This window comes from Stigmatopora nigra, chromosome 2 (genome assembly GCF_051989575.1).
Source record: "Stigmatopora nigra isolate UIUO_SnigA chromosome 2, RoL_Snig_1.1, whole genome shotgun sequence".
Classification (NCBI taxonomy): Eukaryota; Metazoa; Chordata; class Actinopteri; order Syngnathiformes; family Syngnathidae; genus Stigmatopora; species Stigmatopora nigra.
In genome coordinates, this window is record NC_135509.1 from 19,603,820 (window position 1) to 19,629,145 (window position 25,326).

Genomic DNA, 25,326 nt, shown 5'->3' on the forward strand with positions numbered 1-25,326 from the left:
CAAACTCACAACATTATTGACTTTTAAAGTGAATGTTGAACACTGATGGTTAACCGAATTCAATGCCTTTATTGATATTATGCAAGTAAAATTAGATTCAAACCTTCACCATCAAGTGCACAAAATAGATAAAGAATCAATAAGTAAGCAGTTAATGATTAAGTACTCAAACTAGATAAGTAGTCAAAATGAATAAGTGGTCACATAAGTACTGTATTTACACAAGCCCTTAAAATTGATTTTAAATTGTTGAATTTTACAATTTCTTGTGTATAGGCCGCCCCCTGATTCACAACTTTCACCTCCATATTCATGGTTTTAATAGGGAGTACAAAAGTGTTACTTTGAAGGGAAAATCTCAAGAAAAATCGCACATGGTATTTCTGAGATAGTGTATGAATCAAAAGCACTATCCGTTTTTGCTACCGCAGCCAAGATGGAGCCATTCAAGTGGTAGCCGGTGGCGGTAGCTCGGTCTACTCTTGTTCGTTTTGTGTTTTTGCCGCTTTTCTGTCTTAATGATTTGTATTGGTGATTCTTAATGATCCCATTTACTTTGCTTTGTACTTCGTGCTTTTGCTTGGTTGTTCTGCGGCCATTGCGACTGTACATTCTAACTTCTGTGTTTTTCTTTCTTTCTGTATCTACATTCCCTCCCTTCTTGCTACTGTCACAATAAAATTTCACGAATACGGGATGAATAAAGTTATCCAATCCAATATCACGAGTTAATATCCCTGTCTTTGTAAATGCAAAATAATTATTCAATTTGAAAAAAGAAATAAGTCTATCTTGATGAGATGCTTTCCAATGACAGAAATTAAAATTTTCCGACCAGAAATTTATGTTGTGTTATGTTGTGGTGGCCATATTTCTTCTAATGTCAAAATATCTCAATTCTTTTGATAGTTCATATTACATTAATAGTTGTCACATTCGAACATGAAATAAAATGAAAAGAAAAATCAAAGTGGAATTTTGTTTTATTTAAAAATAAAGGCTACTCGCGTCTGGCCAGTCGGAGCATGTTTAACTAGGTAAGACGGCAGTGCCCTAGGTAAAATGGCGATGCCGTGAGCGAGCAGTGCCAGCACCTTGCAGTTTCGTATTTGTCTTTTTATGCGCAAAAAAGCTGTACCCTCGACTCAGTCATCAATTTTTTGTCCAACCGATGCGGCTGACAAAAGTGACTAAAGTGGTCAGCAACCTAATATGTTTTAGTGCAAGGAGAAGATTAAAAAATTTCCTACATTCGTTCTCCTAGGTGCAGAATTTGAGTTGATGCAGTTATGGATTATGGATTATTTTATTCATCCTGTATCCACAGTATATTGGTTATTTACATTTCAAAAACCGGAAGCCATTCATTTACAAATGTGATTGCACTTTAGCTTACATATTTAAATGTTTAGAAAAAGTGGTGATAGACAGTTCTTGCATATTCGAATGAGCCAAAATAACATGCTTTTTTTCTCAGATATACTGTAATCATAATTTGTTTCACATGTATGTCATTATTTTGTCTATATTGAATTTGGTGTTCAAAACTTGAGTCTTGAAAAAGGGAGTCATTTTATATTTGGGGAAATAGGGTATATGGATTCTCCTTGGCAGGATTATGACAGGCTTATGACATTGAAATAAAGGGTAACCACCAAATTCAGAAAAAGAAATACTTACTTTCAAGGACTTTCAATCGATTTAATATATTACATATTTAAAATGATAAACTACTTAAAAAAATACTTAAATTCCACCTTAAAAAAATCTACATATTTAAAATTTTAAAAAATACAATTTCCATGTTTTTGTCAATTTCATTGGCAAGAAAGATTATACCAGGGGTCTCAAACTCCGGTCCTCGAGGGCCTCCATGCAGCCTGTTTTAAACATTTCCCTCCTCTACCACACCTGCATCAAGTGATCAACTAATCAGCAAGCTGTCCAGGAGCTAGAGCACAATCCTAAATATTAGATTCAGGTGTTGGTGGAGGGAGACATGGAAAACAGACTAAATAGGGGCCATACAGCAGTCATACATTGGCACAATCACTTTTCACCAACTAGTCTCATTTTCTGAACCGCTTTTATCCTTATTATGTTCGAGGGGTGTGCTACCCACACAGGCCCAGGGATAACATGCAAACTCCACACTGATGGACATGACCTGGATAGGAACCCAGGACCCCTGAGCTATGAGGCCAACACTAACCACCCGCGCCACCAGGCCGCCCAATTTTCACCAATTATGCCAAAACAGAGGAGCTTTCTTTTTGTATCGAGTTGGGAAAGGCGTAAAAAATTGAAGGACACCAAGATGGCAGCACAAGCCTCTAAATTCCAAAGTGGTGGCGAGGCTTCAACCTCAGCGGTTATCTATAATCCTTTATTGCGTGATTTATGGATGTATGTGTGTGTGTATATGTGTGTTAACATTCTCTCACTACGTTTTCCCAAATCATGCAACGCAGAGAGTTAGATGTTATTTTTTTATGGTGACCAGAAATGGCTGTCGCATCCTAATAGACGAGATTGATGATTGCATTTCTTCACTCTAAGTGTGTAAACTCAATCTTTTACTTGTTAAACATGCTTGAAAAGTTTTTTTTTTTAACAGTGGAACAATTGTCTTTTGGTTCTAAACAACGTCAAATGAACATTAAATGATAGATTGTACTATTACAAGATTCAACTCGTAATACAATGAGATTACAATCTTTGTGTTGTTTATGTTCTGTAATGTGAACTAGGAGTTGTTTGGCTTCCTGGGCTTCAACTTTTATCAGCTGTTTGTCAGCTCTTTGTTCAACATTAGATAGAAGTAATATTGACAGTAGAAAAGTCGTAATGTTAGAGATTCTAGTCATTTTCTTGTTTTTACGTTGCGTGAACCAGAAGTTTTTGGATTTCAGGGGCATCGACATTTAGCGACACGTGTGTGTGTGTGTGTGTGTGTGTGTGTATGTGTGTGTGTGTGTGTGTGTGTGTGTGAGAACACAACATTGCTTTTCACGTAATTTTATGACGGGTGTCCTTTCAGTAAGATTGTGAGTAAAGTCATTCAAATATGAGATTTAAAACATTAAATTTATTTTTACGGCACTTTATCCAGAATTTTTTTCAGTTCCGCAGACGTCAACTTTGGTGACATTAGATTGGTGTGAAAAATTTGATTTTGGCATAATTTGGGGGATTTATTTAACTATTGTAGATAAAACTTTGATAAGAATGGCATCACATTATTAATTTTAGGGGACATAGATTTAAATTGGAAGTTTTTTAGCTCGTGCTGTGCCTCAGCAAAAAAAAAAAAAAAGAAGACATTTCACGGAGATTACCTTTACATTGCGTCTTTATCAATTGATCAAGAAATTGCGTCTACCAATTGATTGATATGGATTCAGATAGTTAAATAGCAAACTTAACTCTGTAATAGTATATATAATGGACCAATATTTTCTCAGTACCATGTTAAATTACATTCAAAAGAAATATGCCTCAAAAAGACAAACAGATTAAACAATGGTTCGGTTTTCAATATATCTTGTATGTTTTCAGTAATGGAAAAATGCAGGTTACACTGACTCAAACAACATACATTATGTATATAAACACAAATAGCAACAAAGAAATTACAAGTGGACAATGATTAACTATTCATTCTATAAAGGACAGCCATCTTTTAATCTTTGTTATACGGAGGCATTAAAAGCGATAAAATGTATTTGATAGGTGCAATCCAAATTCCCTTCAAAGAACTGTGAATTGTAACCCAAAAATATCTGGATGATGGAGATGCATACATATTTAAGAATAATCAACAGTGAAGCATTAAACACAAGACGCGACTAATCATGGCTACTGCAAAGTCAACTCACATTCTTGTGTATAAATACATAACCTTATGCAGATGTGATGGCACCTGGATTTAAATACCCAGGTGTGTATTACCATTTTCTATAATCACACCACCCAACTATAAATTTAAAGTAATCATTTGCAAAGATTACATCTGTTCTATAAGGAATTTTTCACTAAGCATACCTGTTATTTTTTCTGTACATAAAGTTTTAGGTTTTCCCCAGGTACGGGATGAATAAAGTTTAATGGAATCTATTCTAATCTAATCTAAAAGTAGTTCAGCAGGTGCACTGTGAGCTAAAGACATCTGCTACAGCAACCACAATATTGTTATCATTCATGCGTCAATAAGGCAGTCAAATAAAAAAATATATCTACCCCTACATTTTATCTGCCACGTGGACATGCTCTGAACTAGAACATGGGACTGAAATGTCAACATCCTTGAATGTGGGTCAAAAAAAATCACTGATAAGATTTGAAAGAGTGTTATATAACAATTGCTGGGGTCTACATATGGCTATGTCTTTTGAATACATAAATAAATACAGTAGAGACAGACATGTCAGACATGTCTAAGGGATTATCAATGCTGTATCATTCTTTCCAGGCCAAATAGGATTAACCTAGGCCAGACACACTGCAGACGATCAAAGTTAGGCTATCACTAGAACCGTAGCTGTGTTTCAGTCTTTAAGGACTTTGCTCCATGAGTATGAGATAATTCCACTAAATTACAGCAGTTGTGTTACCGACTGCCAAGGGTAAATAAAATAGATAATGGTGTGTGAGTCTACAACAATCTGATGAATACATTTCAATCACATGTTGAAGAGGGGTAAGGATCACCATCACAATGGGAGAGATCATGGCGGTGTGACTATGAGGTCATTGTGAAGCCTGTGGGTGACTCAAGATGCACTATTGAGAGGTCATTCATGTAGCTTCTTTCAAAATATAACTCCTAATGAGGCATCAACCGTAGTGGTTTAAAAAGAATTTTCAAATCTTACAAATAATTTCCTGACATGTACTAACTATACTCATTGCAGTCGCTTTGTACTGGAGTGGAATATAGTTCTCTGCTGCATATTCTCTACAGTTCACAGTCATACTGCACCATTATTTGAAATTGGAGGCGTTGAAACACCCTGAATCGGTGGCCAGCCGATCACAGAACACAAGGAGACGGACAACCATACACACACCCACACCTAGGGGCAATTTAGAGTGTCCAATCAGCTTGCCATGCATGTTTTTGGAATGTAGGAGGAAACCAGAGGTCCCGGAGTAAACCCATGCAGACCCGGGGAGAAGATGCAAACTCCCCACGTGGACGTGACCTGAATTTGAACCCGGGACCCCAGAGCTGTAAGGCCGACGTGCTAACCACTCACTGGACCGGGCCACCCTGACTAAAGAATCATAACCCATTTATGTCCCTATGTCCCTCTCCCTCTATATACATAATCATAATTATATACATATACACATACACAGACATACGCACACGCACACAAATTTACAAGATGGCGCCGTTCAAACGGGAGCCAGTGGGAGTAGCTCTGTACACTAGTGTTTTTCATGTTTTACAGCCCTATCTTTTTTTAAATTACATTTTGATATTTCTTAATATATTCCTTTTTCTTTTACTTTTTACTTTTCATATATATATATATATATATATATATATATATATATATATATATATATATATATATATATATATATATATATATATATATATATATATATATATATATATATATATATATATATATATATATATATATATATATATATATATATATATATATATATATATATATATATATATATATATATATATATATATATATATATATATATGTGTGTGTGTGTGTGTGTGTGTGTGTGTGTGTAAAAATGGTGAACAGGTTTTCAAGGGTCATAAAAAAAATGCAGTATATTGGCACCATGATCTGTTACTTACTTGAAATTGATTCTCTTTGTTTGACTGTTGGGATTCACCTTTATTACAGGACATCTATCAACAAGAAAAAAAGGAAAGAACTAACCATGAATACAGTAGAACCTATACAGGAGAACCCATCCATATGCATCCATGAGTTATATTAGACAATTTATAGATGTATAATAAATGTTCAGTATTAGTTCACACAGACCGGAATAATCGTTATGCTGCTTTCATGCATAATTTAAGTTAGATATTAACCGAAGGTAATATTGCCAAAGATACATACAATTGTGGTTTACAAGCTGACCTTCTTAAAGGCTTGAGATTATATTTACCCTTTGGCCTAAAGATATTCACGTCTTTTATGAATTTACTAATGGTACAATAATCGACTCACATATTTCCATTGCTGGGAAACCCTATCTCAAGCACAAATACAGTTTGTTTAATCATTAGTATCTGTGCACTCTGGCAATGAAATCAAACCTACTTAGACATATTAGCCTTCAGATTCAACATCAGCTATTCCTCAATGGTACAATGTTTTGAAGATGAATGCAGTTACCTGGGTGAAGGGCACACTGTCTTTGCTCCCTGCAATCTCTGGCAATAAAAGCCAAGTTTAGATTAGACTCATTCATAGCAATTCATTAGTTAGATGTAACAATAGTGTTGCGTCGTGAGACATAGAAAGTGGTTGGACGCAAATGCAGGGAAGCACACAAGGGATGAGTTTGTGGAGTGCTCTGACAAAATGTTAATAACTGAGGCAAGAAAATAACAAGGATTTAGCAATAAACAAGCAGGAGGCTCAGCTTCGCCAGTCCCACCTGCTTGTTTAGAACCAATTATTGCGCTATTTTAAAAAAAAAGGTTAGATGAGAAAGGAAATTTTCCGTTAAACGCATGCTTGCCCCAGAGCTGATATTGTCCCTGCTAGATACACACGCTTAGTAATAGGCATCTGAGCATGGTCGGGGCTATGTAACATAACCATGGTATAGTTGCAGAATCATGAGCTCCCGCCGAGGTCAAAGCCTCGCCACCACTTTGGAATGCAGAAGCTTGTGCTGCCATCTTGGTGTGCTTTAATTGTTTACACCCTTTCCCAACTCGATACGAAATGAGAACTCCTCTTTTTAGGTATAATTGGTGAAGAGTGGGGCGGCCCGGTAGCGCGAGTGGTTAGTGCGTCGCCCTCACAGCTCTGGGGTCATCAAATCAAATTCAAAACCTTTATTGGGTTCAAGTCCAGGTCTGTGTGGGGCTTGTATGGGTTTCCTCCGGGTACTTTGGTTTCCTCCCACATGCCAAAAAACAAGAATGGTAGGCTGATTGGACACTCTAAAATTCCCCTAGTTATGGGTGAGCATGGTTGTCCATCTCCTTGTGACCTGTGATCGGCTGGCCACCGTTTCAGGGTGTCCCCTGCCTCTGGCCTGGAGTCAGCTGGGTTAGGCGACGTATGCAAAAAATATATATTTTTTTACATATAAAGAAGAAAGAAAGGCTGAATTTTACCTATTTAAGCAATGTTTGGGTGTTATTTTTGGTAAACCATTGTAAACCAAAGTGAAAATATGACGAAAATAAAAACTCACAATAGCGGTGCTGCAGTAAGTCCTTGAATGACTTATGTCCAAGAGGCATTGTATTTATGAAAAAGAGAATTGGTCATCTATACAACACCCTTAACCAAGCCAAAGTACCATTGGACCCACAACATAAACCAAAAGGACTCCTTGGTGGTTATTTAAATATCAGAAGCATCTTGCCAGATTGTGACCAAATTCATCATCTATTAAGTAACTCAAATCTTGATTTTTTTATATTGTTAACCAAGACTTGGCTAAATGTAATTCAAGTGATAGCAGGGTTGCAGATCCAAGGTTATAATATCTTCAGAAGGGACCGTGTGGGAAACCGTGGCAGGGGGATGATGCTCTGTTAGGGAACACCTTAAATGTAAGCAGATAGAATGGGTCAACGTACTCAACATTGAATGAAACAGCCTTTATATTTCACTATCCCCATAGATGTCAATAACTTTGATTGGCATTTATAGACCTCCATCTGCCTCTAATACAGTGTATACTGAGCTTCGGGCCCTACTCAGGGAACTCAACACAAAAAATGAAGTTATCTTGCTTGGAGACTTAACTGCCTCAAATCAAATCGGAGAGAGATGAAATCATTAACTAAATTTAACTATACATAACTAATGAAGTCCTACTAGACTAACTGCTTCTTCCTAAACATGAATAGATCTGATACTTTCCAATAAGTTGGGGAGTATCCAAAAGACGTTCAATATGTTAACAGGTCTATTAGACCATAACCTCATCACATTCTCAAAAAAGCGTCCTAAGAATAGATACTCATTCGTTCGAAAAAACAGAGCAGATGGGAGAACCAAAAAAGGCGATGCCAAATTTGACACAGCCTTTAAACAATATAAGTTGGGACGATTATATCTACCATAACCATACTAATGGAAGCTGCAATACTTTTATGACCATTATCAAGGACACAGTATCTACATTCACGAGAAAAAATAAAACAAAACCATCAGAAAAGAATCAACTCCTATGGTTAAATGAAGACATACAGGCCTCATTGCTTTTCTATAATCATTATAAAGCGTGATTTATGGTTGGGTGCGTGTATGTATTTTAAGATTCTCTCACTATGTTTGTCTAAACCGTGCAACATATAGTTATTTTTTTTTTTTATGATGGCCAGAAACACCTGTCGGATCCTAATAGACGAGTGATTGCATTTCTTCACCTTTAAGTGTCTAAATCCAATCTTTCATTTGTTAAAAACCAATTTTTCAAGAGATTTTTTTTAATAGCGCAACAATTGACTTTTGGTACTAAACATTTTAAATGTACAAACGCTTCCCTACTAACGAACAAGTTACATTCCGAGCGCTTGTTCATAAGTTGAAATTGTTCAAATTGAAGTTGATTCAGTGACCGACCTGGATTTGAACTCAGCACCCCAGAGTTGTGAGGCCGCCACGCGAACCACTCAACTGCTGGGCCGCCCATTCAGTTATATTAATCATTACATTTTATTATTACTAAATAATTTATGAGTAGTAGACATGCACCTGCTTATGGCAGGTGTGATACTGGTGTGTGTGCCCATAGCGAGCAATGATGATGTTGTTGTTGTTGTTGTTGAGTCACTACAAGCGCCTGAGGATTACCCTCAGACACCGCTAGAGCTGCCATTGGAACGCGGATTAGTTCATCATTCAGGGATATTGTCTTTCTGCCCAGACAAACAAAAAATTAGAGAGAACATTGGTTAAAAATGAAACTTGGCAATCCTGTCTTTCAGCATTATCCTCAACCTAAACAACACCCGAACAACAGAGGAGTCGTCAAGCCAGACTCAACTCCGTAGAAAATCTGTGAAGAGACTTGAAAGTCTGTGCTCCTCAGCAACAGATTAAAACAACGCTCTAAGTCTGTTTGGAGGAATGGCCCAAAACAACAGCTACAGTGTGTGCAGCTCTGGTGAAGACCTAAAGCAAATTTAGAAAGAAAAATCCATTGCACTCAAAGATTTCCTCTACTACGGAGAATTCATTCATTTATCGAATAGCTAAGGGCTGCTGGACCCTGAATCGATGGTCAGCAAATCCCAGGGCACAATGAGACGGCAAATATTCACACTCAAACTCATAACTAGGCTACATTTTGAGTGTCCAACCAGCCTACTAACCATGTTGTAACATTATAATTTTAAGTGTTTTTTTATTTACTGTGTGTGCATTTTGGTGTTAATCTACAAATATAAACATATTTACTGTGTGAATGGGTATGATGCATCATGGGGATTTGTATCTGTAAATTTGTTTCAAAAGTTGTTCAAAGAGTAATCCCAAATGTTGTTCCAAGTGACTGCTTCACGAAAATCACTTAGATACGTCAGAGGAAGGAAACAGACAGGAGATGGTTTTAACACTTAGGCTACGTTCAGATCGCAGGTCTTAATGTACAAATACAATTCATTGTTATTTCCAAGCATTGTGTGCTCGTTCAAACTGCTTTCATCCATTACAGTTATAAAAGTGTCAAGCATGAAAAGAGGTTCACAGTCCACCATGTGTTGAATATGAGTGACAGGTATGCACAAAAGCATAAGCATGTTCTGCTTTTTTTTGTAAAATGGACATGAAATATGGCCCTGTTGATTTAAGAGTCTTTGGCTTCCTTAAATCTAGCTTTGAGGGAAACTGTGGCACAGGTGGTTAAGCGGCTCATCTGTTGATTCAAGCATCAAGCATTCAAATCCAGCTGCTGGTTATTTTGACTGGCCATTGTTATTGTATACTTGGCCAAGATACTTTCACCCTTCTTAGTGTTGGCAGTCACGTTTGTGCTTCATGAAAGTATAAAATGTCATTGTATTCGTCTGAGATTTCAGAGTTCCCATACTGTACCGTGTTTTTTGGTGGGTTCAACTAGGAACAAGAGTGCCCAAGGCATGCTGCTTTGGGAAGTCTATGGCAAAGAACACATGCATATACAGCCTTGGGGGTACATAACTATGTACAACAACGCCTAACACGTGCATAAACACAGACACAGCTGTGGTGAAAGCAACCCCGCGCGTAAATAAAGGTATACACTCAGCACGTCATCCACAAAAATCACACGCACCATCCCACAAAGCCCACATCTCTGTGTCCCATTCAGTAGCAACAGCAATACCTTTTTAGGTTTGTTTCTTATCTGGTCAAAACAACAGAATATGGTTTGGGCATACACAAGAATTGTATCAGTCCTAAAATCAGACAAGACCCAAATCAATTAAGTTAAGAAAAAAAAAAAACTACGTATTATTTTTTGCCAGTGTGACTGCTCTCCTTGAAAACAAAACCAGCAAAAAAAAATGTGAGTAACCAGAATAGAAACACAAGAAACTCACTTTCAATTGTGTGCAGTTCAATTGTGTGCAGTTGTTAAGGCAGACGAGCTGTTAAGAGAAATTACAAAATAATAGTGAAGACTCCCACCTGTAGGATGGCCCCATAGAGGCGCAAAAGAATGTTTCTTGGCTCATCCCCCACAGTATCAACACTGTCTGGGAGGCTGCACAGGAAAAGCTTGTTACTCAGCCCACCTCTGGAAAACATACAATAAAGAAAAACAATCAGAAAGATTAATGATATACTTTCCTGAAAGGAATCAGTGACAACTCTCCATTAGAGACAAGTACATTTCTTAGCCAAGTTTTTCTTCATTTCTAAGTTCATTCATTCATGTTCCATACCGCGCATCCTTGCAAAAGTTGTGAGGGTTGTTGTTGGAGCCTATCCCAGTCAAATTCGAGCGAAAGGCAGACTACACCCTAAACTGGTCACCATTTAGCCGTAGGGATCAAAGAGAGACAGAGGACCGATCACACTGACAAGCATACCGCCATCAGCGAGAATTGAGTCTGCGCCTGCCCGTACTGAAGTCAGGTGAGTGAACCTCTACACTATCAGGTGCCGCATTTCTAAGTACAATAGTTATTTTATAACACGGTTGTGTCATAAACTGCAAATATTAAATTATTTATACGTACATATTACTACTTCTGAGAATGGGTGTGTGGGTGTGTGCGGGTGCCCGTCTGTCCGTTAGCATCGGACAAAATGGAGACAACACCTTGCATCCATTTTGAATGCGGTTTTGAACAAAAAAATGCAAATGTACGGCTCTAGGATGTTACCGCACTCAACAGTCCGCAAGCAAAAATAAGTTCAAGTAGACAATGGGTCAAACAAAATGGAGCGTTGTTGTGAGAGAGCCAATGAGAGCCCAGTATATAGTGGAGTGAACTTCTAAAGCGAGAATAAATCCATCCGCGACAATATTTTCAAAAAAAATAAAATAAAGAATGCATTTACTTTTGGGGGGGTTTCGAAACTTGGATATTTTTATCCCGAGGCATTCATTTGCATACAAAATAACTTTCATTGCCTGGAAATTTCACACTTAGAGACATTCGTAAGTTGGATTGGATTGGATTGGATTGGATAACTTTATTCATCCCGTAATCGGGAAATTTCTTTGTTGCAATAGGAAGAGGGTGAGGATGCAGGAATAGAAAAGGCATTATACACAAATGGGTACTTAATAGTAAGTTAATAAATAAATACATGAATAAATATATAAATAGGTAACTGTGTTGGTGTTGGTGAGATATATATATATACATACACATACATATATATACAAGCACATCTACACTGTATAACTGTATAACTGTACTTTAAACACATAACGGCCCGAGCAGCCAGGCGGCTGAGTGGTTAGCGTGTCACAGTGGGAGTCCTGGGTTCACAACCAGGTCGGTCCACCTGTGTGGTGATTGCATGTTCTTTCCGGGCCTGTTTGGGTTTTCTCCGGGTCCTCCGGTTTCCTCCCACATTCCAAAGACATGCATTCTAGGCTGATTGGACACTCTTAAATTGTCCCTAGGTACGAGTGGGAGCAAAAATGGTTATTTGTCTCCTTGTGCCCTGCGATTGGTTGTCCACAAAAACAAGAGTGACCCGTTCAACCCACCCCGCCCCGCCCCCCGCCTCTGGCCCTAGTGAGGATAAAGTGGTTTAGAAAATGAAAAATGAGAGGGACAAAATAGCCCTAGCATTATTTCAAATTATTCTTAAAACTGTATACATTTATACTGAGTCCAGTCCTATCTTAAGCAAAAAATAATACTACAATGAACAGTTTGATATTTTATGAGGGTCTTCACAATAGCAACAATTGATTGACAAAGCAATGGTAGTTGTTAAATTCTTCTTACTCACTTCAATGGGCATAATGCGTTGGATGTGTGTTTGTTTGAGCAACATTTTACAACCAAACGATAAAAAAAACACGACGTACCTTATAACGGTGATATCAAAGTCGCCCTCCGCCAGGGTTTTCCATGCTCCATTGAGAAACTCCTTACACCACAGATAAGCATTTAACCGCGTGTCCTGGTCAGGAAACTCGGGTCGAACCAGCTCCTTGCAATCCTCCGGTCCATCAGGCTGAGCCTGCAAGGTGGTCTCGCTCACAAGTAAACCAAGCGACATGGAGGGGGATGCCGAAACCCCGTTGATAAATTTGGTTTTCATTTTAGCTTTTAAAGCTGAATACTCGAACAATTTCTGTAACGTGTTATAGATTCGTTGACACGCCGTACAATGCACTTTCAAGCAGAATATTTTTACTCTATTTCAACGCTGTAATTGCGACAAAGAATGTGATCTTTAGTTCGCAGACGGGCAGATTAAAACGCACTAAGAAAGCTGTGCGTGGTAATGAAGAAGACTCGCCAAGCGTGCAGATTTACAGCCAAAATGGAAGGGCGTGGATGTTGTGGTCACGTGACTCACGTACATCAATCGCGTGGTCTGATTGGTTGGCTCGGGCGCAGCCTGGTGGAATGGGTTATCTGCGTTTGGACGTCAACAAGCCTTTCATCATTCACTTCAATCATTAAGCATGTAATACATTGAGCACTGCACGACATGACAAGGAATTCTGGGATTTAAGTTGAGTTATTTTGAACATCAAGGTCGTCAAAGTAACCGGGAAATTGTGTGTTAAAATATCATATAGCCATACCTGTCAACTTGTACGTTTTACACGTATTTTATACATGTTTTACCATTTCAAATCATGTACGTCGTACACCGACTTTTGCACGGGGATTTTTTTTAATCGCCAATATTTATGAAAACCGATCTCAACAAGACCGTTTTGGCTAAAATCCAGATAGTCTTGTAGGCTGATAGCCAACGACGCTACTGTCATCAATCGTTACTATTGTCACGGTATACCAGCAAAAATTATCCTCAATCGTATGTTTTTTTTTTTAGCGGTGTGTATGGCAATAACGATAAAGGATGACATGTGCATGCGTAGATACACATATAGTAAATATCGTGGAAGCCAGCATGGAGGAGCCACCTAGTAAGAAACGAGTTACTGCGAGCAAACATGCGTCGTACGGTGTTTGTAAGTTTTTTTGGGGGTTTGTACGGGGAATCATAAGGGCAGTTATCGGCAGAGGTTGACAGGTATGCATTGAGCACTGCACGACATGACAAGGAATTTTGGCATTTAAGTTGAGTTATTTTGAACATCAAGGTCGTCAAAGTAACCGTGAAGTTGTGTTTTAAAATATATTGCAGTGGCGGGCCGTCAGGGCCTTCTAGGCCTTATCTGCTGGCCTAAGAAATATCTGAATGATATATTTTATCTTGTCCATCAATACTTAATAAATAATTCCAAATTGCCTATTAGCTTCCTTTAATTGCTTTTGCCCCTGGTTGCACTGCTTCCAGATGTGTGTTTTCATATTGAAGCATTTAACCAATCACATTTCAGCTATTATTTGTTGCGAGGGTCAGAAATCTAACTCAAGTGTTTGTAATTAATCACTAAATGCTCCTAAGAAGTGGATTTTACCCAATTATATGGCAAATTTTTGCCGCTTCGCCATTGACGTCCATTGCTGTCTATTCCCGGGGAAATCACCCCCTGGCCTGGTTGTGATGTCTCAAAAGCTCCAGTATTTGTATTCAATCAATAAATGCTGTTAGGAAGTGGATTTTACCACATTATAGTGCATTTTTGCCCATTTGCATATGGACGTATATAGACGTATCAACAACATTCATCGCTGTCTTTTTCCTGGGGAAATGATCCTCCGAGCCTGTTTCTGATTTCTAAAAGCTCCAGTATTTGTAATTAATCAATAATTGCTATTTTGGGCTAGCTTTTACCCCATTTTCGGGCAATGTTTGCCCGTACGCCATTGACGTTTATTGCTGTCTTTTCCCCGGAAAATCCTCACTAGTCATTAGAGTGCATGGTTGTCCGTCTCCATGTGCGTTGGAATCGGCTGGCCAGCCTCCGATTCTCAGCTGGGATCGGCTCCAGCACCCCCAGCGACCCTAATGAGTCTAAAGCGGTTCAGAAAATGAAATGAGATGAGAAATGAAGAAACTTCTATACAATAAGAAGCGGGTTGCGTCCTCTAGGGTTTCAATTGACACAGTACAACACGACGCTATTGATTACGTCACGGCAGCGAAGTCCTTAGCACACAGTAACAACAGAAGTCAGCTGTCCGGCACGAGTGGCTCCAAGCGGAAAATAGAGAGAGAAAAAACACTTTTGTAAAGTGTTAGGTCTTTGCTACCCGCAAAGTTAAGAAGGTCTCTGTTTGAGTTGTTTTATAACTTGCAAAACGAAGGCTTTCGTCGGAAACTCATCTGTCATCTTTCTTTGCCGTAGCTAATAGCATGTTAGCTTTATAAACCGGGGATCGAGGGTGCAGAGCCTGTTCCACCAAAAGGTAACATAAACGTCGTTTTATTTTCGAAATGCACCCTTATTGTTGGAAAATTTTATAAACTGCATTTTTATTCATAACGATTGCAGTAATGTATGAACTGAATAAGAAAAGGGTTGCCAAATCGGTGGGAAAAAAAACGAATTATGTTGTGTGTAAAGCAACTTTTTAAACTTATTTGACTCAAACCCCAATTTATTATGTGCATATTTGAGGTACAGACACGTGGAAAACAATAATAGTCAACAATGTATTTTAATATTGCACTATATTAAAAGGGTTATTATATTATTATAATATTTATGTTGCTTAATTTACTGCTTGATAACATGCCCTAGGCATTTTGCATAATATGAATCTTCTCAGAAAGACGTTATCTCTATGTACTGTTATTACAATACAGCCTTTGTATTTTTTACTCAACCCCAAAACAAAATCTGAATATGTAAAACATTGCGATAATATAATGCAAACTGATTTAAACTTAAGAGTTGCTGAGATCTGTCATGTAGGAACATAATAATAGTAATAATAAGGTGCGCTTCCGGGCAAAAGTCCCAAATAAGTGATAATTTCAGACCCGTTGCCATTTGCCGTGATGGATACATCGCATCACCCCCCGAACGGATCACTTACCTCTCACTGTCTCCTCACTTACCTTCAGTCAACCCGTAGGAGACAAATCGCCCAACGTATTTTCATGTTACTTCACTATTTGTCCGTGCTTTGTGAGACCTTTAGCGTCTGCCAGAGGGTAGCAGCTGGAACAGGTTGTGACCAGGTTGGTAGGGGTGCCCGACAATGTTCCTAGCTCTGCTGAGGTAATGATGGTTGGCAATGTCTTCCAGTGAGGGCAGAGAGCAGCCGACTATCCGTCGTTTCTGGACCTTCTTCACTATTACTGTGGTGTTTGTAGACCAGGAGAGCTCATTTCTATGGGAAACGTTCATTTGAGTTACGAGAAAATCGACATACGAGCTTAGTCCCGGAATGCATTAAGCTCATATCTCGAGGTACCGCTGTACTCCGCTCATATTAGCGAAAAAGCTCTGTCATTCGGACTAATGAGGGGGAAAAAATAGAAACGCTCCGTCCAGTGCTCGTAGAGACATTGCACGAGAGAGTTGCGACCAGAAAGACAGTGCCCATGATGTTCTTATGAGCAGCCTCTCACGTCCGCTGTATGCTCGTATATCAAATTGTGTCTTGTATGTCAAGATAAATATTTGGCAGAAATTTTACTCGTATCTCAAATTGCTCATATGTCGGGGCACTCGTATGTCGAGGTATTACTGTACCTGTACATAATTGTATACACATTTGCTGTGATTTGCGTGAAACTGATTTTTTTCTTTCTCATCATACCCATTTTTCAAAAAATAATTTTAGCACAACAACTTTCTTTTGGTTCTAAACAAACAGGGGGTGCTGGCTTTTCAATATGGTAGCGATGGTGGATGAGTTTTGGCCATATTGCCTTGCAATTTCGGTCAACCTCATGCCACCTACGTGCTTTGGCGTGTCTTTTTTTTAGAGTAGAGTCATGAACATTGACCTTAACTGAGGCCAGCGAAGACTGCAGTTATTTGGATGTTTTTCTAGGTTGTTTTGTGACCTCCTGGATGAGTTTTCATTGCACTCTTTTAATTAGTAATTTTCGCTGAAACCCCAAAGCCTTAGAAATGGCTTTGTAACCTTTTCCAGACTTTTTTTGTTTTTTTGCATTTCTTCTTGAATTTCTTTTGAATGTGGCATAATGTTCTGATCTGAGCATACTTCACTTTGTCTGGCACATTCTATTTAAGTGCTTTTTTGATTCAACACGTGGTGGTAACCAGGTGTGGGTGTGGCCTGTGAAATTGAACTCCATTTACCTACCTGCAATTATGATTTAACAAAGGGGGGGATACATTCTCAAAGAAGGCCAGAGAAATTTGTATTTTTCTGCCTAGGTAAATAAAATAATTCAGAAACTGCCTTTTCTATTTCCTTGGGTTGTCTCTGTGACGAAAATTGATTTGATGGTTGAAATTTGTGTAAATTTGCAAAATACACTGAAATCAAGAAGGGGGCAAATGCTTTTTCACAGCACTTTATAACCACGTTCTTATCAGTAAATCACTTTTTTTTCAGCTGGCCAATAAAGAAATTGTTTTCTGTTTCTCAACGTGTCACTTATGTTCTTCTTTTCTTCCCTATCTTTAAGAAGAAGAGGGAGATTTATGGCAAAGCCTGACAACAGAGCCTCCCAGTGGAGATTCTGACATCCACCACTGTCCACCATTAACATGTCACCGCGTAAAAGACCCTTGATTCCTGTAAGCAACCGGCGGAAAGCTGTGGAAGAATACTTCGCTTTCAACTTCCTTCCTGTGGAGTGCCAGCTACATGTGTTGTCTTTCCTGAATGAGGTGGATAAATGTAGTTGTGCTCTAGTTTGTGTGAGCTGGAGTTGCCTTGTTCGTTCATGGAAGCTCTGGCGTGTTGCTGATTATTCGCGTCGAGGAGTTTTCAACTTGGGGCAAGAGGGACTGCTTGTCTCCAATCGAGAGTTTGAGAGGTGGAAATCCTGGGTTCACCACTACACTCACCATCTCATCTCACGCCGGGCCAGCCTTCTGACACTGAAGGCTAGCTTTGATTTGGGGGATCGCTGTAACAAGTGGCGTGACCTATTAAGCCATCTTTTAGATAATGTTCACTGTAGGGACCTCAGTCAGTTAGACCTCAACTGGACGTTTACGCTTCTTGAACCGCTGGACCTCAGGGTTCATTCCAGCTCCAGTTCCCACCAAGACAGCATCACTAAGATGGACCAGGTAACGTGGTATTTATTCACATGGATTGTGTAACTATTTATTGACTCCACAGCAATCATATAAATATGTAGCGCAGCAGAGAGATAGCCACTCACAGTCTGCTAAAAAGACTTGTTAATACTATTTGCCAGCCAAGAACAAAAAAATGAAACAGTCAAGCACATTTTGGGCAATATTAATTTACCAGTGAAATTTCCCAAATACGGGATGAGTAAAGTAATCCAATCCAGTTTATATATGCTATAAAGCAGTAGGGCAAAAAATATTTGTTCTCCACAAAATAGCTGATTCACAATTTTGTTCTAATGTGCTCTCTCTCATACTCCTCTGGGTGCATGTGCCTGCAACTATAACATTCAATCATTCTTCATCTTCCATACTCGAAAGAGTTGTTGGAGCCTAACCAAGCTGTCTTCGGGCAAAAGGCAGACTACACCCTAGACTGGTCACCGGTCACTCATAGAGCAGACAGAGAGGCACAACCATCCACACTCCCAATCATACCGCCACCAGCGGCAATTGAGCCCGCGCATGCCCGCACCCGAAGTCAGGCGAGTGAACCTCTACATGACGAGGCAGCGTTCTTTTAACATTTTTGGTTTAATTGTGTATACTGTGATCCATCTTCACTTCACGGCTTCAACTTTCGCGGCTTCACTAGATTGCAGAATTTTTTGACGAGAAAAAAAGTTCATAAAAATGTGAATATTCATGTAGAAACTCGCAAGCGGAATCCACTCCCCTGTCTTCCGCTTACCACTAAGAAAATAGCGCAAGACAGAGGTTTGTCACACAACTCAGCACCGAGGGAAAACAATAGCGGGCGGTGGCAGTCAATTTTATCTGAAAATACTGCTTTCTGAGCCCCTGTGCGGGCTAATTTTTATCAGAAATGAGAGTTCCGGGCGACGTTCCGGTGGACGCCATCATCCTTATCAGAAAATAGAGGAGTTTGGCCGGCAAGCATGGCGGGACGCCGGAATGGAAGTTGAGATTCCATTGAAGTCCAGGCAGTGGGCTGGCGTCGTTGCACTTATCCAAAAATAGAGCTCCCTGGACGGCTAATTGACGGTTGGACGGCGCAAAGGAGCAACGTGGAAGTTTAATTTCCCGGCCGGTTGGCCGGCGATCCAGCTGCACATTTTGGCCGTGTCGGCCAGCCATCCAGCAGCACATGCCAGTCGTGTTGGCCGGCCATCTGGTGGTACATGTCAGCAGCGTCGGCCAGCCATCCGGCGGCACATGCCGGCCGCATCAGCCGGCCATCCGGGGGGCACACGCCGGCCACGTCGACCGGCCATCCTTTGGCACATGCCGGTGACATTGGCCTGCGATCTGGCAGTTCATGCCAGCAGCGAGCGACCCGGCACCAGCCGGAAAAGGCAGGCAGGGGATGGCACTCTATTAAAAAAATGAACGGACTGTCATTGGGTTCACACGGATCGCCTGACGCTCTTCACATGATGCCTTCCCGGACATTCTTAATCAAATATTAACTGAGTGTGCGGATCCTATTCATCATCATCATCATGTGTGGGAACGCTGCAGGCTGGCTTCATGGAAACGCCCACCTGAATGAACAAGTTCGACTTTACATTTCCAAAGCCAAAAGCAGTTCTTTCAATATTGGGATTGCACAGTAGTTTACATATTTAAATGTTATTAGCACGTCATAGACAGTTTTTGCATGATTTCAATGAGGTAAAATAACATGTATTTTCTCTTGAATATTTGAGTTTGATTCATTTAAGAAAGGGACAGTGCATAATGAACATGTACCTATTTTCTCGTATATAAGCCGTATTTGTTGCTAAAAAATGATGACTGAATTACACTTGACATGCACAAAGTTAAGGTAACAAAGAGGAAACACCATAACGCAAGGTAATGCCGCCTATACAGTCACTTATTTCAAAATGGAGAAATGATAAACAGATAAAACGCTAAATAAAATTTGTTTTAACGTCTATGAATGAAACATCGCTTGGACATCACGTTTTTGGTTGTTATATTTTGTACTACAAGGGCCTGGCATCCACTTACAATATGTGGACATCATTTTTCTCAGAAAATACAACATGTAAAAAGATAATTGTTTGTTTTTACGCTCATCAGGTCCCAATTAGCTTAAATGTCAAAGAAAAAAAAAAATATATATATATATATATATATATATATATATATATATATATATATATATATATATATATATATATATATATATATATATATATATATATATATATATATATATATATATATATATATATATATATAATATTTAGATATTAATACATGACAGTCTTGACATACTGTAATATTTTATAATTATACACTTTTTGATAATTGTACTTCTACTTTCCTTGGAGGCGCGAAAACATTATTGTGGTAGTTATAATGGGGGTGATCATACTTTGGAGTTTTTCATTTATCGTTGCATGTCTGGTCTACATTAAGAGATTACGGTACTGTAATTTTTTTCTCATTTTCCGTTTTTTTGATGTCTGGTCAAGGGGGCAACAGATTCAGTAAACACATCCTCAGGTGCCCCTTTTTAAAAAGGTGAACCACCACCCCGGTCGGCTAATCCAGAGGTACTGTTCACGATGAACTGTTCACGTGTCAACCAAGAGAGCCCCACAACTTCCAGAGCCTTTAGAAACTCCCATCGGATCTCATCCACCCCCAGAGCCTTGCCACTTAGAAGCTTTTTTACCACCTGACTTTAACCCTATAGACAAGGGAATGCGCGCCGTGTTCCCCGGCTGTGCTTCCTCATGGGAAGATGTATCGATGAAGTTGAGGAGGTCTTCAAAGTATTCGGCTCACCGATTCACAACGTCCCAAGTCGAGGTCAGCAGTGCCCCATCCCCACTATACACTATGTTAATGGTGCACTGCTTCCCCCTCCTAAGACATGGAATGGTGGACCAACACAAAAATTCCTCGAAGCCACCCAGAAGTCATTCTCCATGGTCTCACCGAACTCCTTCTATGCACAGGTTTTTCCCTTGGAGGCGAACAGAGGCGTGCTGCCTCGTCACCCGGTACCCTCCTGAGTCCAGTGGGCCAAAAAGGCCCATAAGGACTCCTTTTTCAGCCCGACGGCTTCCCTTACCTTACCGCCGGTGTCCACCAGAGGTTTCTGGGGTTGCCACCAAAACAGGCAACAACCACCTTGCGACTGCAGCTCCGGTCTGCCACCTCAGGAACAGAACCTCGAACCCTGGTCCACTCAGACTTAATGTCGCCGGCCTCTTCTCGGACATGAAAAGCTCTGTCGGAGGTGGGGATGAAACTCCTGACAGGGGACTCCAATAGGAGTCCCCAGCAGACCCTCACAAAACGTTAGGGCATGGGCATCCACCCCCACCATTGGAGCCAACTCACCACAAGATTGTGATCGGTTGACAGCTCCGCCCCTCCCTTACCCGAGTGTCCAAGACATGCGGTCGCAGGACCGATAACACGACCAGAAAGTCGATTATCAAACTGCGGCCTCGGGTGTCCTGATGCCAAGTCCACATAAGAACACCCTTGTGCTTGAACATGGTGTTCATTATTGTCAGTCCACGACGAGTGCAGAAATCTAACAATAGAACACCACTCCGGTTCCGATCATAGATTACCAAAACACGCGCAATAACAGCCTTGCCAAAGCAGGTAGGACTGTCGAAGACGGGTCCCTTTGCCTGTACTGAAATAATCTCCCCTACGATTGACTGACTTCCAGTCTAGGGTGTAGTCTGCCATTCACCTGAGGACTGCTGGGTTAGGCTCCAGCAACCCCAACTACCCTTTCGAGGATGAGTGGAGAGATGAGAGAATTTTATTTCAAATCCCCATTGATTGAGTTTAGAACCAAAAAGAAAAAACGTTGTACATTTTTATTGAACCTACTGTATGTATAAACAGCTTTGTCCCATTTTCTTATGCGAATTTAATGTATTTTCACAGGTGACCAATTTTCAGGAGCTGATGACCAAACTCACCCAGAGCTGTCCTCGTGTCAACAAAATGAGGTTACACTTTGACTGGTCAGATTTGTCAGTGTCTCTGCTCACCCAGTTTCAGCAGCTTAAAGTCCTTGAGCTCAAGTACTTCTGGGTCTTCAAAGGAGTGACTCCATCCACACTGCAGACTTTAACAACATCCCTCCCTAACCTAAGATCGCTAACCTTACACATACTGGTACCGCTAAGGAACCTCGGTATTTCTTACACTCTGGAGTCGCTTTCTTTGGAGTTCTTAGACGTTTCACCCAGCAGAGGCCTGGTTTTCTCTTGCCTAAAGCTGCCTGCTCTGCGTGAGCTCAGAGCCAAGAAAATTGTGCGCGGCATCACATTGGACAAGCGCACCAGGTTGAGGATCCAGAGTCGCTGGCCCTGTTTGTATCACGTTCTTCGAGAAGGAACGCCAAGACTCCAGGCCCTCAACAATGAGAAACTCCTCCCTTCCTGGAGAGAGAACAGCTATGGGGAACTATCAGCTATTCTGGAAGGGTCCTGTTATTGCATTCAGCATCTAGACAGCTGGCTGTGGTAACCAATTCTGTGAATGTTTTGTATTTGCTGTACATTTGAACCTCGAGATGTGAGTTTAATTCGTTCTGGGAGCGAGCTTGTATGTCAATATTCACGTAACTCGAACGAACATTTCCCATTGAAATGAACTAAAACAATTGAAGTAAAAATGGCCAAGGCACATGTTACCAAATATTAGCGCTGCTGCATGTATATTTTTGACCCAGCATATTTGATCACTTTTTTTTAAAGTGAAGTAAAATAAAGTCATAAAAGAACCAAACTTCATGAATATTTTTGTGGCAAAGAAGTATCTGTTCCTGTTACTCTGTCAGAGAAAAAGTTGTAAACATAACTGGAAACTCAAGAGAATCATGACATTATGTTCTTCACAAGTGTATGTACATTTCCCACAACTCTATGCATGCATGCACATAGACATAGGCATAGACACACACACACACACACACACACACACACACACACACACACACACTACAACTGGACATCGGCAATGACCGGGGTTTCAAACCAAAGTTGCGAGCAGCATGGGAGCAGTGGAGAGGGGACCCGGCGTGGACACAAAAAATGGGAACTATAATGGTTTTGTGGGTGATGATGACGTGAGTACATTGTTAAATGGCTAAATAAAGTACGACCGAACTCTTGCTTCCGTTGCCTTTTTAAAAACATGTTTTTAGTGTGCGGGTGTAGCGTGCATTTGGTGCATGTAGCACCAAATTAGTGTGTTCGCCGTTATAGTATATCGATACTATTAGTGCAAAGTTATCATAGCCATCAACCTGGGTGTATTGACAAAACGACTATATCCAGCAGTCACTGCGCACCCAAAATAGCATCTGGGGCTGCTTCCGTAGCTTAGCCAGCGCTATAACGGTTCGTATTCAGCAATAAAATACGGTATATATAAGCCTGTCACAACCGGGAAGGAACATTTTCAGGACTAAATTGAATAAAAATGTATGCCAGAAATACGACCGAACAGGCTCGACTTTCAGTGGCGATAGAAAAGAAGGAGGAAAGGATGAAGTATGGATTTTGATGAGTAAAATATGGCTATATTCCTAAATAATATTTAAATTGTAAGAGGTTGTTATTAATGATTTTTTTGCGTCACAAGCTGTAGCGTCAGTAGAGGTTTTATAGCCATCAAATAGTTTTTTATGTATAAATAGTTTTTGAGGGTTGCATTGATTCCGACGGCTGAAGGCGTCGCTAGGAAATTCACGGACCACCGCTGGCATATATACATACAAACATACATACATTCCCACACAAACAGACACACACATAGACAGACACAGAGATGCACACACAGACACACACAGACACAACCAGACACACAGACACAAACACACAGACACAAACACACACAGACACAAACACACACACAAACACACACAGACACAAACACACAGACACAAAAACACAGACACAAACACACAGAACAAACACACAGACACAAACAAACACAGACACACACAGACACATACATATGCATAAGCATAAACATATACGTGTCTGTGGGTCTGGGTGTGGCTCTCTGTGGGTGTGGTCTGTGGGTGTCTGCGTGTGTCTGTCTGTCAGTGTCTGTCTGCGTATGTCTGTGTGTGTGTGAAGTTGCGTAAAACAGGAGTCACAATAACGTGCATTTCAAAGGACATACATATTCCCTATTACAAAGATGCGTGGCTCTATGACAAATTTGCAGCCGAACAGTGATGCCTAGTGACACTGATGATTGTGATATGGATTGAAGGTCCATATGACATTTAACCGTGACACGGATTGAAAGATTATGTGCAAGGTTTCATGACATACAAATTCTCTATGACAAAGGACATCCTGTCAATAATTTTAATCTATGTCTTTAACACGTCTCAGTGACTGTTGTACCTTTTTCATGACATCAATGCTGAAACTTAATAAAAGCGCGACTTGGGAAGAGAGAGAGTTCCGTGGAGCCGAGCGCGAGTCATGTACTCTCGCCTCCCGGCTTTCCCATTTTCCAGCCGCCGGTTGCTTTAAAATGTTGCGCAGTCTCATGCCTCGGTTTTCCTTGGTGCAGGTTGGTAAGTATGGGGATCTGTAACTTCAGACACAACATTTAGTCGGTCTGTGTGTGTCTGTCTGTGTGTGTGTTGTGGGATAGAACTGGCTTAATAATTGCTTGTTCATGTTGAGCAATGTGGGCAAACTGGTTTTACTATTGTTTGTTAAGACAGTGGAATGTAGGACAGGCTAACTAGTTGGCCTTGCAATTGTTTGTTCGCACCGCGAAATTTAAGATAGTTAACTAGCTGGCCTTGCAAATGTTTTTTCGCCTGGCGAAATTTAAAATAGGCTGGCTAACAGGGTTTGCAATTGTTTCCTTGTATTGTGCGATGTGGCCAACTCACTTTGGAACAGTTTGTTCGAATCGCGCAATATAAGATAGGCTGCGGCAGTTTGTGTGAGCTAAAAAAATATCGTGTTTGCATATAACTTAAACCTGCCAATGTCTAACCGTATTAGCCCAAAGTTTTGTTTACATAAAATCTGTCCTACATCACTGTCTTACAAATATTACCCTGTCTTCCTATATAAACACTGACCCACTGTTCGTTCATAGAGAGTTGGGAGGACGGCAGACTGTGAGCGTGTTCGCAGCTGTTTGAGCTTTCTACACATTCTGCAGTCCGAAAATAAACCTATATCCTATTAAATGGATCTCGCTCTTTCTTAACTTGCTCCTGAAGTTGGATTTTCAGATCTATCATGTGTGTGTGTGTGTGTGTGTGTG

The 25,326-nt window shown here is 40.1% G+C and overlaps 2 protein-coding genes across 4 annotated transcripts in view; one reads left to right on the plus strand and one right to left on the minus strand.

Annotated features, from left to right (window-relative positions):
• Positions 1-13,213, minus strand: part of chka (choline kinase alpha) — a 33,326-nt gene extending 20,113 nt beyond the window's left edge. Inside the window, exons 1-3 of one of the 2 annotated variants that reach the window (XM_077741279.1) lie at positions 12,718-13,213; positions 10,851-10,959; positions 5,834-5,887 (exon numbers count right to left, since the gene is read on the minus strand). In XM_077741279.1, the coding sequence (XP_077597405.1) occupies positions 5,834-5,887; positions 10,851-10,959; positions 12,718-12,953 (399 nt within the window). In that variant the 5' untranslated portion in view covers positions 12,954-13,213. The remainder of the gene's footprint in view (positions 1-5,833; positions 5,888-10,850; positions 10,960-12,717) is intronic. The other variant, XM_077741286.1, reaches the window with a different exon arrangement.
• A 1,492-nt stretch (positions 13,214-14,705) lies between these two features.
• Positions 14,706-22,806, plus strand: LOC144193270 (uncharacterized). 2 transcript variants are annotated; one of them, XM_077712060.1, is made up of 4 exons: positions 14,706-15,044; positions 15,124-15,184; positions 17,388-18,000; positions 21,958-22,806. In XM_077712060.1, the coding sequence occupies exons 3-4, from the start codon at positions 17,470-17,472 to the stop codon at positions 22,543-22,545; spliced, it is 1,119 nt and encodes a 372-aa protein (XP_077568186.1). In that variant the 5' UTR covers positions 14,706-15,044; positions 15,124-15,184; positions 17,388-17,469; the 3' UTR covers positions 22,546-22,806. The 2 variants fall into 2 exon arrangements, with proteins under 2 accessions (XP_077568186.1, XP_077568185.1); XM_077712059.1 differs by having other exon boundaries at positions 14,706-15,184.
• The last annotated feature ends 2,520 nt before the right edge of the window (positions 22,807-25,326 follow it).

What these genes read in the sequence shown, in the direction of transcription:
- LOC144193270 (XM_077712059.1), top strand. Translation starts at nt 17,470, where the DNA reads ATGTCACCGCGTAAAAGACCCTTGATTCCTGTAAGCAACCGGCGGAAA. An exon ending in GCATCACTAAGATGGACCAG is followed by an intron (nt 18,001 to 21,957) that starts GTAACGTGGTAT and finishes GTATTTTCACAG; the next exon opens with GTGACCAATTTTCAGGAGCT.